General features: G+C 40.3%; 2 protein-coding genes across 2 annotated transcripts; one reads left to right on the plus strand and one right to left on the minus strand.

Moving 5' to 3' along the window:
- Positions 1-819: 819 nt before the first annotated feature.
- Positions 820-4,325, minus strand: LOC114583155 (vomeronasal type-2 receptor 26-like). The gene is made up of 3 exons (XM_077918325.1): positions 4,248-4,325; positions 2,553-2,679; positions 820-1,712 (listed from the first exon to the last, which is right to left on the minus strand). Exons 1-3 carry the CDS (start codon positions 4,323-4,325, stop codon positions 820-822), a joined length of 1,098 nt encoding a protein of 365 aa, XP_077774451.1.
- Positions 4,326-14,134: 9,809 nt separating this feature from the next.
- On the plus strand, positions 14,135-19,375 carry LOC114583154 (vomeronasal type-2 receptor 26-like). Its single transcript, XM_028704501.2, has 5 exons — positions 14,135-14,278; positions 15,011-15,871; positions 16,426-16,653; positions 18,047-18,173; positions 18,471-19,375. Exons 1-5 carry the CDS (start codon positions 14,135-14,137, stop codon positions 19,373-19,375), a joined length of 2,265 nt encoding a protein of 754 aa, XP_028560334.2.
- Positions 19,376-19,946: the final 571 nt, after the last annotated feature.

Below are 19,946 nucleotides of genomic sequence, written 5' to 3' on the forward strand. Positions count from 1 at the left end.
CGAAGAGTCGGACATGACTAAATGACTAAACAACAACAACAATCCTTTCTGCAGATCTCTTGTGTTAAATTAATAAATATGGCCTAGTTCCCTCAACCTTTGTCTCTGGAATACTTATTTTCCTATGTGGTTGCAACTCCCCTGTGTTAGTTATTTAACATCGTAAGATGCCTCAAATTCAGAATCTGCATTTTCTTTTTGCAGAATAAGGAAAAAGAAAGGGGGAGGGAGGCATAAAAAGATGTTTATGTAATGGAATTCTCTACAGTAGGGTTTCCCAAACTTAGGTCTCCAGCTGCTGTTGGACTACAACTCCTATCATCCCTAGCTAACAGGATCAGTGGTCAGGGATGATGAGAATTGTAGTCCAAAAATAGCTGGCAACCTAAGTTTGGGAACCCCTGCTTTATAGCAAATTCTAGATACACATCATATCTAGAAATATTTACTATATTTCCAATATAAAATTTAGCATTTCTTATGATTCTCTTCAAATTTTGATATATCTATACTGTGCTTTAAGTTCAGACATTCAATCAGGACATATTATAGGGAATCAGACCATTTGATCCCACCTTGTCTACATTGACTGGCAGAGTCGCTCCCAACCCTACCTAGAGAAGCAGGGAATTGAGCTGGGACCTGCAAAGCCATAGTGCTACCACTCAGCTACCCCTTTTCTACCAACATTTCTAACTACAGGTCACCCATCATGAGTCATCACCCTGGCCCTTTATTAATTGTGAGCATAAGCATAATATTTCACATGATTCTTAGGACCAGAAGCTTAACTCCTGCCAGACCAAATTCCTGCATATTTCACCTTATTAACTTGTTCTTGGTGTTCAGGTCTGGTCTCAGGATAATTATATAGCATTTGGGAGCAAAGATACAACCCAGTAACCCAGCACTGGAGGCCAAGATGGAGAAAATCTCTGCTGCCACCATGTATTTTCCCTTTGTGCTCAAGTAAGAGGGAACAAAGGACAACCAAACACTGCAGAAGACCAACATGCTGAAAGTGATGAATTTGGCTTCATTAAAAGTGTCTGGCAATCTCCTGGCCTGGAAAGCCACAGTGAAGCTGATAATGGCTAGAAATCCCAAGTATCCCAGAACACAATAAAACATTGTGTTTGACCCTTCACTGCATTCTACTATGATTTTTTCAGCCAATGAGTTCATGTCTAAATTTGGGAATGGAGGAGCTGTACAAAACCATATACCACAAATAATGACTTGAATAAGAGAGCAACCAATAAGAATCAAATTAGTGAGTCTTTTCCCAACCCACTTTCTCATGTTAGACCCTGGCTTGGTAGCCATGAATGCAATAACCACAGTGATAGTTTTTGCCAATACACAAGAAACAGCTACTGAAAAGATTATGCCAAAAGCAGTTTGCCGTAAACAGCAGGTCACTGACTGGGGCTTGCCAATGAATAGGAAGGAACAAAGGAAACATAGAAATAGAGAGATCAGGAGTGAGAAAGAGAGGTTCTGATTGTTGGCTTTAATGATGGGAGTGTCTTTGTACTTGATGAAAATGCCTAGCACCAAAGCTGTAATTAGTGAAAATGTCAAACTAAAAACAGATAAAGTGATGCCCAATGGTTCCGAGAAAGAGAGGAAATCTATGACCTTAGGAAGGCATCTGTCTCTGTTTTTGTTTGCAAATTTATCTTCTGGGCATTGTACACAATCATCCATGTCTGAAAAATTAGAACAAATCAGGTGTCAGTATCAATTCCTCATTCACTACTGTCAGCAAGCTCTGCTCTGTTCAATATAAACACGGCCCTTCAATTATGAGTATTTAAAGGAAGTTTCTAAAAATGGTATTGTTCTCCTCAAGATAGCTCTATACAGTAGTACCTTGGCTTAAGAACTTATTACGTTCTGGAGGTCCATTCTTAACCTGAAACTGTTCTTAATCTGAGGTACCACTTTAGCTAATAGGGCCTCCCACTGCTGCCATGCGATTTCTGTTCTCATCCTGAAGCAAAGTTCTTAACCTGAGGTAATATTTCTGGGTTAGTGGAGTCTGTAACCTGAAGCGTCTGTAACCTGAGGTACCACTGTATTTATTTCGCACATCTATTATGCAAATTTAATTTAAACAGAACTCAGCAAGCACTCCAATAGGATTTTTTAAGAAACCATAGACTGGAAGACTAAGAATAGGTGAAAAAAAATCCTCTCTGTGTCACTTCAGCATAAGCTTAGCACATAAGTACTATTATGTCCTGTTTTCACATTTATTTGAGAGTACAAAACTAAAATCTGCAGAACAACTCATATGTAGACTGCTTTAAGCATGAAAATAGTTTTTAGTTATTTCATGGTTCTGCTTTAACAATAGACCATATACAACATTTCAAACATCATCACCTTATAAGGCCTATCAGAGACTAGTAGAAGACTATTCAAGTGGAAAAGCTGAGAAATTACTACTGGTTACTCTTAATGAGTGGAAATGAGAAATAAATTTAGTGTATTGCCAAATGCACTCGGTTTATTAGGCTGTATATTCACAACACTGTATTTCCTACCCTTTTGGTGTGAAATCTTTCCATCTGGACATGGAACACAATCATAGCAGCAAAATGGCTCACCCTCTTTCTTTTTTCTTCTGTAGCCTGGGTGGCACTTTTCATTACACATGGCAACAGGCAGCATCTATCCATAAACAGAGGAGGAAAATGAATTGCTCTTGTACTTGCTTAATAACAAGAAACAAAGTTTTAAAGAAAGACACCAATATATCCAAGACTGTAAGCCTTTAAATCAGGTGTGGGGAACCTTTGGCCCTCCATATCTTGCTGGACTGCAACTCTCATCAGCCCTAGCAGGCATGGCCATTGGCCAAAGATAAAAGGAGTTATTGTTCAACATCTGGAGGATTAAAAGTTCCCCACACTTGCATTATACACTTATCTGGGCAAGCGAAGACTTTGGTAATCTTTCGTAATACGGTGTCCTGTGCAAGACCAAAATTTGGTGCCCCTCAAATCAATCTACTCATTTGTCGATCTTCTAAATTTTGTTCCCCCTTGACTCAGCACCATATGCATGGAACCACCCACACCACCCTAAATCTGGCACTGATCTGAGATTGAGAGTAAAGAAGCAGTGGAGAATGTCTCACTCATGTGCCTAGTTAGGCCCACCAGCCATCGATTTTTGGCCCATGAGGAAATTTTGGCCAAGCAATACCCACTTGCCTTATATCATCTTTGGCGTGTAAAACATGACTCAGCTAAAAAGGTGTTGAAGCACCACACTGACCAGCTGATTGACAGTGCCTGTCAAGTCCTATGCAAAGTGCAATGCACTTTGTCAGATCCCCTTGCAAATGGCTGATATTTGCTCTTCAGAAACACTTTTCAAAGCACTACATAAAATAGCTACTTTGGAAGAAGCTTCTGTAAGATCCCTTTAGGGCAGGCAAAAAAAAAAAAAAAAAAGGTCACCAGACAGGTGACTGTCAAAATTTGCTTGATGGGGTGAGGAAAATTATGATCTCTGCGTTGACCAGAATGATTTCCTTACCTCTGGCATAAGCAATTAACAAGCAGTGAATATAGTCCAAGATCAGTTCAAAATGATATCATGAGGTGGCTCCAGCCCAGTGTGAAAGCCATATTTTGAACCTATTTGAAGCTTCTGAACGCTCTTCAAGGGCAGCCCTATGATGAATGCATGATACCAATCTAACCTGGAGGCAACTTTCAGGAAACCATACACTATCTGTCCTAATTTCCTTGTCAGTAGCGGTGTAGTTAGCTGCTTGGGTGCCCGGGGCAGCGCAAATGCCCTACATCCAGGGGCAGGGCAAGCCGGGGCAGAGCATGCTGTGCAGAACCTCCACGGAGTCCACAAGCCCCACATTGCTGTTTTGGGCAGCATGGAGCTTGCAGGTGACCGAGTCTCTGCATCACTCCCCAGGAGAGACGTGTGGCTTGGGTGCTCTGCAGGCCAGGCCCCACGGTCACCCCCTCAGTGATGACACCTGGGGTGGCCCGCACCCATCGTACCCCCCTTCCTATGCCACTGCTTGTCACAATTAAATAGGAATGCTGCATTAATACAGACACAGTACAAAACTGATCACACTGTCTTTAATCAATAGCTTTGTGAAATTTTGACATAGCCCCCATGCATGGCAGTCTGGGAGGGCTTATCAAAGTTCAATATTGAAACACTTCTTGTTAAACATTTTCTCTTATACTATACTTAGAACCTACCTTGTTGAACATGTAGTGCCATGTGATAGCCTCCTCAACAATGACAAACTCTTTATCCATTATAGTTTGTGGTTCCATTGTTCCAATTTTCACTCTTACAAAAGATTGGTTTGGGAAAGTAACCCAGTTTATTATATCATATCCAGCTGCTAATTCACTATTCTCATTAAAGGATACTGTGTCTCCAGCAGTGTTGTTAAATGAGATGCTCCTTAGGAAAGAGTGAAGCTAGAATGAAGAGACAAAGAATGCTTATTTCTTCATTTGTTGAATTTGTACCCTGCCCTTCATCATATAGTGATCCTATAATGGGTTATAAAAAATGAAAACATATAATAATTGCTAAATAATACCAACAAATTTTTAAAGCCTCATACATTAAAATTCATAATACCACAAACAGAGAAGAGAGAAGTTTTTTACTGGTCCCAAAAACTATACAGATTTGGCACCAGTTGTCTTTCAAGGCATGAGAGTGAAGAGATATATTCTGGCAACAGAATGTGTGTGAGAGAGAGACAGAAACGGTGCTTTGATCATTCATTGTAACATTAATGAGTTTCAAATTCTTTAAGAATTGTCTTTTCTAATTGCAGAAGGGAAAAAAGTTACTGTATACTATAAACTTGACTAATCCAATATCACCCCCATTGAAGAGAAATCAATTGCATGGGAGAAATAAATATGTTCAAGGAAAATTAAATTATGTATGTATGTATATATATATATATATATATATATATATATATATATATATATGGTGTCTAGTTAATTGAGTGCAATCAGATACCAAAATAGATTTTACAATATAGGTGCTTTTGATGTGAAATATTACCTGCCAATGTTGTAGATTTGGAAGATTAAATCTAGTTCTGTCCAGCATTGCTCTGTGTTTTGACCTGAACACGTACATCTTATGTAAACTATGTGCTATGGCATAGATTGCGTTGTAGATGCTATAACTTTGGCCAGTCATACTAATTTCAAAGAGTGTTCCAGAGAGCTGCTCCAACCTCTCTTCACCCGTGCAAATATTAGCATTTTCCTTCCCTGCATTAGAATCAGGAAATAAGCAATTGAATACCTGTTCCCAGAATATTCTCATAAAACCATCTCCTTTTGGTGAGTTTGGATTTAGGGTCTGAAGGTATTTTCTGAACCCCGGCACTTCATCTGAATGCATTGCAAAAGACAATGCACCATCAAAGACTCGTATATCTGAAGCTCTGTGCATTGTATCTGATGAAAAATCCCATTGGACTGTAATAATCCATACTTTCCTTATGGAAGTCTCTACAATGCCTTTCAACATTGCGTATAAATATATTGTCCATGTCAAAGATGTTATTGTGGGATTTTCTGCATTTACAATCAATACTGTGATTTTGGAATCGGATAGATAACTGGCCTTATCTAGGATAGATTCAAATGAACTCAACATATCTATAGCATGAGTTATAGCTGGTATTTTGCTATTGAGGGCTATACAGATTCCATACTTCAAAAGCATTGGCATTAAAGTCTGTACAAATGTGTCTCCATTTTCATTCTCCATTGTAAGGATCCCAACCCATTTCCACTGGAAATGAAGAAGAAGATGGACAATCCCTGCGTATTGATATTCTTCATTCGGTACCATCCGGTAAAATGGAGGAAGCTGGCTTTTACTGTCCACCACTGGAGCATTCACACAGTAGGCAATCTAAAGCAAAGGAAAACAATACATTTGTCATGAAATAATCATACACTGGCAAAATGCAATGGGGTTTATGGCATGTAAGAGAAGGTGTAGTACTTCTGGTAGGGGGGGGGGACATACCATTCTTCTTTTGGGCTAGTATGTCCACCTTTGGTCCCCACCCTGAACTCAGCTCTAACCTGTGGCTCCTAGAAGCTGTCAGCATGTGACAGTGGCCACACACCAGGAACATCTTTGACTGGCCAGCTAAACTAGGTGAGAGTAGCCAATGGGTCTTTGTTGGGTGTCTGCAAAATGTTGATTACTTTGCAGGTTTTCTATGCATCCAAACCTGCTGCCCTCTAGTATCAGGAGTAAGCACATTATACTTCCCACATTGTGCCTTAGTTTCTAACACTACTTGGAAGGAAAAGTGGCAGTTATGCCACTAAGGGTTTATCTTTCTTTGGTGCATGCTTTCTAGGTACAGGTCTACATTTTAAAGCTCTGTGTCTAAGGGATTATTGTTGTTGGCATCCTGGCAGTTTCCCCAGGAAAGCTCACATTTTATAGCTGAATCAGAGGAAACAGCAGTCAACAGAAAACCCAATCAATGTTTGCTGATTTTCCTGTGCCTAGAAACATGGCACAAAAGGAAGTCTGGATGACTCCCAGTTTTGGCATATGAACACATATGCTTAGTAGATGGAATGCTAATAAAATGTCCCGGAAAAGGACACTAACAAAAAAATAAATAAATCTAAACGTTATTTCTATTTCTTATTCCTCTACTGATCTTAGGAATGAAATGCAATAAATCACCTATCTTACCAGCAGAGAATGGTAAGAAATTGACAATTGCTATTATCTTGAGCATGATACTTTGGTCACCTCATGAGAATAGAAGACTCCCTGGAAAAGACCCTGATATTGGGAAAGATTGAGGGCACAAGGAGAAGTGGACGAGATGGTTGGACAGTGTTCTCGAAGCTACTAACATGAGGTTGACCAAACTGCAGGAGGCAGTGGAAGACAGGAGTGCCTGGCATGCTCTGGTCCATGAGGTCAGGAAGAGTTGGACATGACTAAACGACTAAACAACAACAACACATCTCTCCCTTATTCTCTCTGTCTTTCTTACAGAAGACAACAAAGAAAAAGAAAATGGATATAGTAGAACAACACATAAATAAAAGTTGAAAAAGAATCATGTCCATCTGCCCCCCCCCCCATTCTACCTGTGGAATCTTGTAGATGCCTAAGAGTATAGCCATGTAAAGGGAGATTTCACAATCAAGTCCCCCAATGACAGCTATCAGATTCTTTTGCTTATCACATTTAAAATTTGGAACAATTATTTTGTAGCTGGAAAGAAGTTTCAATGTGTTCTGATGAGTCATCCTTGCATTTAGGTAACTATCATAAATGTGGAAGCCAAGGCTGCCATTTGGTAAGGTCTTGGAATTCATATTGACCTCATTCACCGCAAATACCAATGACAAAACATGCTGATAGTATTTTGTTCTTGCCCTAAAGGAAAAGTTACATTATGTGTAAGACAGATATTGAGCCCTCCATCAACCATCTGTTTCATAACATCTATTTGACAGCATGCCAGCTGACAAAGTTGTCATGGCTGCAAATATTATCAGAATTCTTAAGATTGTATTCTCTCTACTGATTCATCAAAAATAAGAAACCAATAGAAAACAAGCCTTTATAGTAGTGTTTGAGTTATACCACTTCCCCACCCCCGGCTTAGTTTATGCTGGGTTGCCCGATCAAGTGGCCATACATGTCAGGGGCTATGACAGGCACTACTCAATTATAAAAGACCCAGAAGAAAAGTTGGGCTGTGGGCATATCCAAGAATGGGACCAATTCTATCACTGTTGAACACAACTTCTCATTCCCCTTCCCAGCTGGTTCCTTCAGAATTTGCCTTGCAAAAACAATTGCAATGCTGCTTTCTGATTATGCCAATGCTTGGCTCACACACGTTTATCAGTTATGACCTCGTTTAGTGCACGCAGAAGGTAAAACAAAAGACAAAGCAAAACAAAACAAAACAAAACAAAAAGCCTTACAAAAGTCCATCTACAAACTTGGTTGTTGGATGTTCACTGAATGATATGTCATCAAATATGCAGCCATACAAAGCTGCAATTGCTCCAATGGTAATGTCTCCTGCTTTATAATACTGGTATGGGAGCTGGAAGGGATTAGTCATGTCACACATAACAGTGGGTCCCTTGCACTCAGTCTGAGGCAGCTGCAGTGACAGGATGAGCAACAGGAAAAGAAACACCCCTGTCATCTTTGCCTACGTCTTGATGCAGAATATCTTATTATCCAGTTTCAACCTGGTTGAAAAAGTGGCATTAGATCCTTTACATTAAAAAAAAGATTTCCCAATGAACAGACTGCAGCAGATAATTTATCATTGCAGCACCAAATGACACTGACATATTATATAACAGTTTTTAGGTTGTTATTGACTTTGCCTGATATCTCATTTAAAACATACACAGAGAGACACACTTGGGATTTGGCAATGTGAGTGAGGGTGCCTTATAATTTGTCATAATTAAATGTCTGAAAAGCTCTCCCAGGAGTATTGCATTGTGCAAGACACTACAGTAGAAACAAACATGTTTGGTAGATCTCAGTATACCATATTTTTCGCTCCATAAGATGCACCTGACCATAAGACACGCCTAGTTTTTAGAGGAGGAAAACAAGAAAAAAATATTCTGAACGAAACAGTGGATGTATGATTTTTGTGGTTCATGCTGTGGCCACAGACATGTGATTTGACGCTGAGTTTGGGGTAGCCCAATACAAAAATCCTGAGAATCCATGTGGATCCGTGCTTTGCAACCACATTTTTGCGCCATTGCGGCCCTATGCAACAGTGGGTGCATGAATTTTTTTGGTGCAGGCTGTAGCCATGGACATGCTATGTGATCTGATGGTGAATTTGGGGTGAATTTGGGGTGACCTGATGTAAAAATCCTGAGGGTCCATGGGTTTTTACCTCCCCCTCCCAAGCAGACTCTTTTATTGTGTCCCTTATCTCTCTCCCGATCCTACCAATCAGCTGCTTCCTTTCAACACTCCCTTCCCTCTTGTTTGCCTTAGAGTCTTTTCCTTAGCTGGAACAGTTTTTTGCTCCTCCTTTTCTTCTAATTTTTCTCCTCATTGATTTAGTCTTCCTGTTTCCTCTACTTGCAAGTTTGCTGTCTTTACCTCCCCCCCTCCCAGGCAGCCTCCTTTATCTCTAGCGTCCCTTATCTCCCTCCCCAATCGCTTGCCGATTAGCGGCTTTGTTTCAACACCCACTTCCCTCTTTCAAAAAAAAAAAAAAAGGGGGGGGGAGCATGATCTGCTTTTCACCCCTGGGCAATTCAGCTCCAGGGACCACACATTCGCTCCATAAGATGCACAGACATATCCCCTTACTTTTAGGAAGAAAAAAGTGTGTCTTATGGAACGAAAAATATGGTAGATTACAATCAGTCCTGCGTCACCATTACAGTGGTAAACAGTGAGCCTTAGACCTATGCTCTGGCGAAGTTTCAAGCATCATCTAGACTCTATGCTAATGTATCGTCAAATATGCTCTGCTGTAATATTATGGCAGCATTATCTGAATGCCAGAGAATTAGTAAGGGGGTTGTCAAAAATAGTGGAGGTTTTTTGAGGTCATATCATATATTTATAATGCTATGACATCATTACCTGACTGCCAGATAATTAAGTTCTGGGAAAGTAAAAAAAAAAGGGGGGGGGCTTATTTAGGCTCATGTTGAGAAGTAAGTAGTTGTATGTTTGTTGAGATTCATTACAAATTAGTAAGACACACCTGTTATCTTAAAAAGAAATGACTAATTGGTATCAGAACCAATTAGTGTGGTCACAGTGTGACCCAACGTGACTTACATTGAAAACTATGAAGAACAACTCAAAAACCTAAAAACACAGCTAGACAATAAAAAGACTGGACTAAAAGGTGACAGGAACATAGAGGTTTTGAGCAGGGGTTGCTGGAAGGAATAAGGAGGAAGAAGGACTGGGATCCATCTTTGCGAGAAGCTGGTCGCAGAGCTGGCTGGGACAGACTCCTTGGGCTCCAGGGCTGCACTGCTGTGGGGTACAAGCCCCTCTTGAAATGACTCCCTCCATGCAGACTAAAGGTGCAAATAGGTGAATAAACCATATTTCTTAAAGCTACAACATTATCTGCCATGCCCCAATTCTCCAAAGGACACAGACTTTTTTACAATATTCAGATATTTCAGTTCCTATATATCCCTTCTTATTAGGTGCTCCCTGATGTTCAAGGATGGCTTCAGGATAATAACGTAACATTTAGGGGCAAAAATACAATGTAAGAAGCCAAAACTAGAAGCCAAGCTGGAGAAAATTTCCACAGCCACCATGAGCTTTCCCTTGGTGCTCAGGTAAGAGGGAATAAAAGACAACCATACACTACAGAAGACCAACATGCTGAATGTAATGAATTTTGCTTCGTTGAAACTGTCTGACAACTTCCTAGCTAGGAAGGCCACAATGAAACTTACAATGGCTAGGAATCCCATGTAACACAGGACACAATAAAAAATAGTGAGAATGTTGCTGTTTGTATCACCCTTCTTCTCTTTGCCTCTTCTGAGTAGATGGTGGATTGCTACATTCTAGTGTTATTTTGCACTGTGTTCTGCTCAAAACATTGGGGTTTATAAAGCTTTCAGGGGTCTATATCCTTTGTTGCACACTCATATCAGTCATTAGGATTCCTGCAGATGCTAAAACCTTCCTCAGCAAAAGGAGATGGTTTTATCCAAGACTTCTGGGAACAGGCATTCAGCTGTTCATTAGAACTGTCTATGGACTAAGAGAAGGAGCAGAAGAAAACTTTCAATGGGGAACCTGGAGAGTCTTTCCAGAAGTGTGTTTGAAATGAGCATGACTGGATGCAGCTACAATGTCTGCAATGCAGTCTATGCAGTGGCACATTCTTTGCATGCCATATACAAATTCAGCCATAAAGATATAAGGTTGATAGAAGGAGAGAAATTATTCCGCCCGCCCCCCTAGAATGTCCAACCATGTTGGATCACTGCAACTCATTAAAAAAGAAAGATGAGGTAGTTTTTGATTAAAAATAAATTAATTAAATGGATTATTAATCTGCACAATATAATCCCATACACCTCTCCATACTACTACTTCCTCTCACTAAGGAGTGTCCTTGAGTATTTCAACCCACATAAGAGGCTCTGCATAAACCAAAACAAAATTTGAAAGTGGGCACCCTCATCTCAATCCTGAGACTCTGTCCAATCAGCATGGCTGGCTTTGTAGTTTGCTGACTAGCTGGCTGGCAATCAGGAATAGCTGTTTCCACTCACTCGCTCCACAGTTCCACAGTTTTGACCCAATAAGATGACAAGCAGGGTTGGTAAAGCTAACAAGGAGTGAAAACAGGTCAGTGTCTCCCCAATATAATTTATCTGCTTTTGTTTTGCTTTGTGTTGTTGTTTTGTTATAGGGCAGATTAGGAGTGATCTAGTTATTGGGTGTGTATGCTTGACTGTCTCCCCATTGTTATGGAAAGATTACTCCCTACTGATATTTGGACTGACTGTGATTGCTTCTCATTGTAGGGGCTAGGGTACCATTAAGGTAGTCTACCCCAGAAGACTTTTGGAATCAGAAGGATTCTAGACTTCACTTGGCAAATTTCTAGTTCTCATGGCTGGTGCTCCCACTGATGTCCTGTATTTGTTATGGGACAGTGGGACGAACTCTTCTGAGCCCCTCTCCAAAATGATGGAGCTTTGAATGGTCCACTGTTTCCCAAGGACCTTGGGTCTATGGAGTGAACTAGACATCAGAGTGCAGGTGACACAAACCCCAAAGCAAACATGACAAAACACATCTTGAGGCACATAACAGCACCTAGAAGCAGTGATGGCTGTGAAGAGAGTTTACTTTTGTGCCACCATTATGTCCAGAAGATCTGTTCTGAGTGGAAAATGGGCTTCTTATGTCCTGCCCAGATAGAGGAATGTGTGACAAATTTGCTAACCACTTTGATGGCAAAATTGTTCATGTTTTCTCTGAACTTGATACTGCAGTTGAATCAAACCTTGGTAATATCTTAGTTTCATCTGGATCTGTTTGAGTTGCTACAGCCTGGGCAGGAAAACTGCATGGATTTGGCTGACTACATGCCCCCTCAAACTTTCCCATTTGTGCTTGTGCAGTCAAGTCATGAGGCACTGATGGGGTGCATTCTGAGAGTGGCTAATATTTTCTTGTGGGAAGTAATGGTGCCTTCTGCCTCAAACGAAGTGAAGGTTTGGCCCTCCTGAAGAAACTTTCTGAGCAATGTTCTGAAGAAAGTGGGGGTTGGGCAACTGAAGGCACTGGTGGAGGAAGGGGGGTGCGGTAGGTGCTGTCCGCCCTGGGTATCTTCCATGGGAGGGGTGAGCCCTGCCCCCAGGGCACAGCATGTGCCCTGCTCCAGGTGCCAGAACAGCTAGCTCTGCTTCTGACTGAAGGCACACTTACATCATGTGGATTAGGCATGTATCCCACATCAGGCAGCCCACCTTCTACCTGATAGGAATCTGGTAGTTGACCTTGTGTTGGGGAGTTGCCCCCAACATGGATTGGGGACCACATCCTCACACAGGCCAACATTGGGTGAAGTGTATTGGCTCATTGGTCTCCCTGCTGGTGATGGGAGTTGTAGCTCAGCAACATCTGGAAATTGGCCACCATTGTTTTAACATTCTTTTGAGGCCCACAGCCATGTGCTTAGTTCTGGTCCCTGAATGAGAAAATCATACTTTTGCTGAGCTGTGACAAACATGTTTTCTTCACCAGTTTGAAGCAGAATGCACAACCATGGATATAATTATCCAAGGAAGTTTGATGAACAATTATCTTTATTCAAAAAGTCTCTATGGAATTTCACTGGCTCTGAGCAAAACTGTTAGCCAATATTGTAAAGGATGCATAAACCACATCAAATTCAAGACTAGGAATGATGGATAGACAGGTTTGTGCTGATTCATATTTTCCAGTTCAGGCATCAAATCACCTCCTTTGTAATCATGACAGTTGAGAAACTAGGACAACTGTGTGTAAAGGGAAAAATCGTATTCTGGATGAGGTTGTTGGCGATCTTGACACTGCTGCTCTTGCTGTTGCCTCACACAATGTGCCATTTTGATGTTTTTAAATGCGTCAACAGTGACCCCTATGCTATTATCCACAAGTATTGTCAGCCAGGTGACATCCTCATTGGTGGCCTCACTTCTCTGATTTTCATCACTTCAGACACAATAGCCTTCACAAAGCACCCACACCAGTCAGTGGTTGAGGAGCCTGCGTAAGGAGTCATTTTTATGCTTCAATTCCCAAACAAGCAATATTAATTTATCCAGATAGTCCCATGCACTTTCTCTCTCTCTCTCTCTCTCTCTCTCTCTCTCTCTCTCTCTCTCTCTCTCTCTTCTTAAATTTATTTCCTGCCTTCCTTCCATCATAGAATCAAAAGCAACATCATGGTTCCTAAGTGGTCTTTCATCTAGGCACTGATCAGACCCAGACCTGATTAGCTTTAACAAGCTCCTATGCCTTCATACTGGAACTGGATATTTTTTAGTTATGGGATGGAAATAAACTTGCCATTCCTCACCCTGAATACCACCAAGCCCAGCAATGATGTTCTTTTACTGAACATGAAGGAGCAGGGGATGGCCAGTTGCATTGGGTCTTACTGCTTTCCCAGTGCTGTGCCCCTCAGCCTCTCTCTCTCCTTTTGTGACACACTGAGTCACTTTCTTACATCACCTTAATCTTAGTGCCATTGATACACTTTCTGTATCAGACCCAGCATTTCCACACCCATGCACAATATGTTTAGCAATTTGAAGTGATGTAAGATTCTGAAGGTTCTCTGTTCTGAGGAGAAAACAAGACAGTAATGATTATTGTATTAACTTCAGAATATCCCTCTGATGCAGTATGTCACTCTCTTTGTAGCTTACTGACTAAAAACTACCAGCACATCCTGGCCTTGGCATTTGCGGTAAAGGAGATAAATGAAAACCCACATATATTGCCCAATACCACATTGGGTTTTCACATCTATGACAGCTATTTCAATGCAAGATGGACCTTTCATGCCACCATGAATCTCATCTATACACAGGAAAGGTTTAGACCCAACTTCATGTGTAATGCTCAGAGCAATCTGATAGCAGTCATTGGGGGACTGGACTCTCAAACTTCCATAAACTTGGCAGTCCTGTTAAGCATCTACAAAATCCCACAGGTAGGCAGTGTGGCAAGTAGTATGCAGAAATTTAACAAGTCATTAACAATGTGATTGGAAACATTAGAAGTAATCTAGATGTTGTTGGACCATCTTTCATCATCTGCAGCCAGAATGGCCAGTGGTCAGGGATGACAGAAGTGATATTCTAACAACATATGTAAGACCACAGTTTAGCCACATCAGATGGAAAGAAGACCCACTGAGTTCAAAGGGACTTACTACCAAGAAACTGGGTGAAAGATTGAAGCCTAAAATGTCTATTGTCTTCCAAGCTAAGTTTTATATCTGTGAAAACTGAGTCGCAGAATTTAGCTACTGTTTGAAAATCAGATTTAAGTGTTGTAAGTTGCCCTGTGATATTTGGATGTAGGGTAGCATATATATTTAATAAATAAATCAAACAATATTTGTATGGTTTATTCAAAAAAATGTTATAATTGTGCCATAGTAAAGAGAAGGGGAGTGCCCTTTTAGATTAGTGTGATCTCCTGAACCAATATAATCATTGCCTTTGTATTTATACCATTTTCAAAACAAGAGGTCTATTTCCTTTTCCTTAATTTCTCATTCATGACCAATATTTACTTGTTGATATTTGGGAACAAGGCTGACTATTGAGCAATAGTATCATCACTCCTCTTCTTCTTCTTCTTCTTCTTCTTCTTCTTCTTCTTCTTCTTCTTCTTCTTCTTCTTCTTCTTCTTCCTCTTGTTCCACACTTCCCTTTAGCTCATCTATGGCTGTGCCCCAACAATGAATGATGAAAGTGAAGCATTTCCCTTTTATAAAATGGTCCCAAATGAATCTCATCAGTACATGGGGATTCTCAAGTTGCTGCTGCATTTCAACTGGACATGGATTGGGGTCCTTGTTTTAGATGATGAAAATGGAGAACGAATTGTTCAGGCTGTGCTTCCAATGTTTTCCCAGAATGGCATTTGTTTTGCTTTTGTAGAAAAGCAAATGAAAATATCTTTCATTGATAGTATGCTGGACATGTTGAAGCAGGGGTTGAAAATATATCAAATGATTATGGAAAGCAAGGCTAATGCATTTGTTTTCTTTGGAGAAACGCAGTCCACAACAGCAATAAGATGGTGGCTGTCTTTACCAAAATTCAATTACACGGAAAATATATCAAAAGGTATTGTCTGGATTATGACAGCCCAAATGGACTTGGGATCATTTTCATATCAAAGGAACTGGGATGTTCAAGCCATCCATGGTTCACTGTCCTTCACTATTCACTCCAGTGAAGTGTCAGGATTCTCCAAATTTCTTCAGAGCGTAAACCCTACAAAGATAAAAGGTGATGGCTTTATAAGAGAATTCTGGAAGCAATCTTTCAACTGTGCATGGTCAATTTCGGTCGCAGACAAAGAGGATGAGAATATTTGTACCGGGGAAGAGAAGCTAGAGAGCCTTCCAGGGGCTTTTTTTGAAAGAAGCATGACTGGCCACAGCTATAGCATTTACAATGGAGTTTATGCTTCAGCTCATGCCTTGCACACTCTGCAATCATCCACATCCAAATTTAAAGCAATGGTGCATGGAAATTATGTTAATCTTCAGAATAAGCAGTCATGGCAGGTAAAGCCCTCAGCAGACTATGCATAATATATATTTGGCTGCAGCAATACTCCACACAGACCTCTCCCTCCTCCATCTGTCCAATTCTCACCAAAAATGTATCCTTCAGAGGAGTTGCTCCAGACCATTGATTTTGTTTCCAATTTCTGAACTCTTTACAAGCAACTAAAACTCTGCAGATTATTCCAACTGTAGTTACACCATTGATTTGTGTAACGACACTTTATAATCAATTTCCTAATGATTCCTAACATTTTGCCTTTTTCACAGCTGCTGTAAACTAATTGTAAACATGCATAAGGATTGTGATATAACCCTGATGTGCATATGTTTGCAGGTCAAAAAGGTTTTGACATATCTTATTTACAAGTTTATCTTATTTACAATCTCACAAGTGATTCTTCATTTCTTTTTAAAAAATAACAAACCCATCACACTGATAAATTATATGTATACTAGACTCCCAGTGGTCACTCACTAGGTCTCTATTTGCTTAGCAGTATCAATTGTTTCCATACGTTTCACTGGGTACTTCTGTCTTATTTTCAATTTAGCTTCATCATCTTCTGAGACGTATTTCATTTAACAACAGCTCTGGGGACAAAGTTTCCTTTGACCATAATGGGGAACAAATAGCTGGATTCGATATTATAAACTGGGTCACTTTCCCAAACCAATCCTTCATTCGACTGAAAGTTGGAAAAATGGATCCTTTGGCTCCTGAACACCAAGTATTTACCATTAATGATGATGCTATCATGTGGCACAGCAAATTTAATCAGGTAGGATCCAAATGCAGGCATTTATGGAAGTCTTCAAATTCTAAATAAATGGTGAGGCCAAGGTCTCGGATATTGTTTATGAGATAGTAAAGTATATGTATGGACTGGACTATTCTACTGCAGATTGCAGGTGGAACCTCACATGACTGAAGTCTTGACATTGAGAACAAATTAAATCACTGCATGTTGAAAACTAGATGTCAGGAATAAGTGTGATCTGGCCCGAAGTGGTACAGTTCAGAAACTGGTTCGCCACATCATCAGTCTGATCATTGAACAAAGTCAGATTCATATTACTGAACTGCAAAGTCAGTTCATTTAGGCATTATTGAGCCCCTTTTAATTATTGACCTTGTTTGGAAATGGCATACTGCTAATTTATTGCTCTAGAAAGTAGAGGGTCTAAAGGGTCCTGACATATTGCACTTAAGTCTGTCACTTGGAAAATGTAATTGAAAGAACACTTCTGGAAAATAATGAAGTGGTATAAGTAGATAAGGAAAAAAAAATGTTTGAATGTGGTCTTGTAGCTGCATACACTTCCTTAATAGTGCCTATCATACTAGAAGGCAGCAATGCATTTTTGACGATGGTAATCAGTGCTACAAAGAAATGTATTCAGAGTGAGAAGAACAAACCCTGCCCTCTGCCCCAGCATTCTACGTGGTACAAGATTAGTTAGTTCTTACTGAGCTCTAAAGTAGGATTTTTTGCATTCATCCATGATTGGACATTTGGCTCATCCTTTTTCACCTGCTCCTTACTGGTCCATCTGGGTGTGCTCCTCATTCTGGGTGTGGTGGTTGATTAGTTTGTTTGGCATTTTCTTCTGTCAGAATCACCAAGTAATGTGAACAGGTAGGGACTTTAGGACAGCATTCCTTGGTGAGCACTTCCATGCATCTTTTGGATTAAGGGCAATAACCAGCCTACTTCTCATTGCCACTCAGCTTGTAGGACTAGGGTTGGTGGGATCTTCTTTGTACCTGGAGGTTCATCCTTCTGAACACTGACCAGCTTATGGAGAGTGGAGAACATGGATGCTTCCTGCATGAATCATCTTTATCATCCTTGAGCCAAAGTGTTGTTGCCCTAGTAAAGTAACAACATGAGTCTAGCTCAGTAGTCTTCTCAATAGAGGGATGCTGGCTTGAAAGAAAAATAACTTATAGTTGCACCAACTGTAGGTCCCTAACATGCTACATAAATAAAGTTATGACTATATACCCCTTGAATTGCGTCTTCATTCTGGGGTGTAGGGAAGAGGGAACAGACTAAAATGTAATACGGAACAATATTACATTGTGTTAACAGCCAATGGATCAACCAGTCAGAAAATTGTGATCTGCATATTTCTGAGTATTATACATTCTTCTCTTTCATTTATGCAAAGGCACTGCCCTTTTCTCTGTGTAATGAAAATTGCCACCCTGGTTACAATAAGAGGGGAAAGGAAGGGGAGCCCTTTTGTTGTTATGATTGCATCCCATGTCCAAAAGGAAAAGTTTCAAACCAAACAGGTAAGAGATATGACATTTTGTGATAAGAATATAAGGAATCAAGTTCTGTATTTCAGCTTTACATGAATTTTCTAGATTTCCATGAAAACATTTTCTGGAAGATGAAATTTTAAGAAAATATGTGTGCCTGTGGGCAGGATGTAAACATGAACCAGTTAGAAATCTATAGCCATTAAAAGTCTGCTAGACTATCAACAAAATAACAGCAGCAGCAGCAACAACAACAACAGTAATGAATAAAGGTATTATTATAATGCATTTGAGAAATCAAAACCACATTTATTTTTTATTTTTCAGATATGGATCATTGTTTTACATGCCCAGAAGTTTATTATCCAAATAAGGACCAGGAGTTTTGCATTCCTAAAGTCATAACATTCTTATCTTATGAAGAACCTTTGGGGCTAAGTTTATCCATTTGTACTCTTTCCTTTTTTATCATCACAGGTTTGGTGCTAGGAACATTTGTGAAATACCAACACACTCCTATAGTCAAAGCAAATAACCAAAATCTCACATACACTCAGCTTGTCTCCCTCTTGCTCTGTTTTCTTTGTGCTTTGCTATTCATTGGCCGACCTGAGAAAGTGAAATGTCTCTTGCAACAAACTGCTTTTGGCATAATCTTCTCCGTGGCAGTTTCTAGCATGTTGGCAAAAACCACTACAGTGATTCTTGCTTTCATGGCCACAAAGCCAGGAAGCAGGATGAGGGTATGGATGGGAAAGAAATTCACCAACTCCATTCTTCTGTTTTGCTCCCTTATTCAAATAGGCATTTGTACTCTTTGGCTAGCAGTATCTCCTCCATTCCCAGATACTGACATGGATTCAATGACTAATGAAATTATATTGGAATGCAATGAGGGGTCAGCTGCCATGTTTTACTGTGTCCTGGGGTACATTGGTTTCCTGGCCATTCTTAGCTTCACTGTGGCTTTCAAAGCCAGGAAATTGCCAGACAGTTTCAATGAAGCCAAATTCATCACTTTCAGCATGTTGGTCTTTTGCTGTATTTGGTTATCTTTTATTCCAGCCTATCTGAGTACTAAGGGAAAATACATGGTAGCAGTGGAAACCTTTTCTATCATAGCCTCCAGTGCTGGGTTACTGGTCTGCATATTTTCCCCTAAATGTTACATTATTCTTTTGAGGCCTGAACTGAACATTAAGGAGCACTTGATGAGCAGAGGGAAAATGTGATATGTTAAGCCTCTAGGTCTTCTGATATTAGCTTTTATCAAGCAGTGAAATCATGCCCTGGGGAGAAGATGTGCTTTTAAAAATCCTCCCAGCATGAGAAACAATTTGGGGCTAACAGACTGAGAACTGCCTTTCCTTCTTTTGGTATCCTTTCAACAACTCTTCTATTAAAATATACTCAACTCTTTTTGTTGTTGTTTTTTAAAGTAGGTTTTCAGCAGCTTACTTGAAAGGCTGCATCAGTGCTGGTTTTCTAGAATAAGACATGCCAGAACTCCCATGAATGTCTCCCATGAATGCAATTGCACCCACCTGAGAGGTGCCAGAACTGAGTTCCGGTCAGTTCCAACTGAAAAAACCCCTGGGCTGCATTATGCTTAATACAGCCAGTAATTGTCTGCAGTCAGGAAAGTATCTCCTGCAAGTTCCAAGCATCTCATAAGCCTGCTCCTCAGTAACTCAGAGCAGCATATTCAGTATGGCTGCTGTAAGAGCCAACACCTAGGAGCTGAGTTGCCTTCAGGTCACAATATTTTTTTTGATGGGCATTGCTATTCAAATGATGTGGTTG

This window comes from Podarcis muralis, chromosome 13 (genome assembly GCF_964188315.1).
Source record: "Podarcis muralis chromosome 13, rPodMur119.hap1.1, whole genome shotgun sequence".
Lineage (NCBI taxonomy): Eukaryota > Metazoa > Chordata > Lepidosauria > Squamata > Lacertidae > Podarcis > Podarcis muralis.

Coding starts and splice junctions, on each gene's coding strand:
- LOC114583154 (XM_028704501.2), top strand. CDS start 14,135: ATGAATCTCATCTATACACAGGAAAGGTTTAGACCCAACTTCATGTGT. Junction 15,872..16,425: donor AGAATAAGCAGTCATGGCAG/GTAAAGCCCTCA, acceptor TTTTCAATTTAG/CTTCATCATCTTCTGAGACG. Junction 16,654..18,046: donor GGCACAGCAAATTTAATCAG/GTAGGATCCAAA, acceptor ATTTATGCAAAG/GCACTGCCCTTTTCTCTGTG.
- LOC114583155 (XM_077918325.1), bottom strand. CDS start 4,325: ATGGAACCACAAACTATAATGGATAAAGAGTTTGTCATTGTTGAGGAG. Junction 2,680..4,247: donor GGCACTACATGTTCAACAAG/GTAGGTTCTAAG, acceptor GTTTATGGATAG/ATGCTGCCTGTTGCCATGTG. Junction 1,713..2,552: donor AAAGATTTCACACCAAAAGG/GTAGGAAATACA, acceptor CTAATTTTTCAG/ACATGGATGATTGTGTACAA.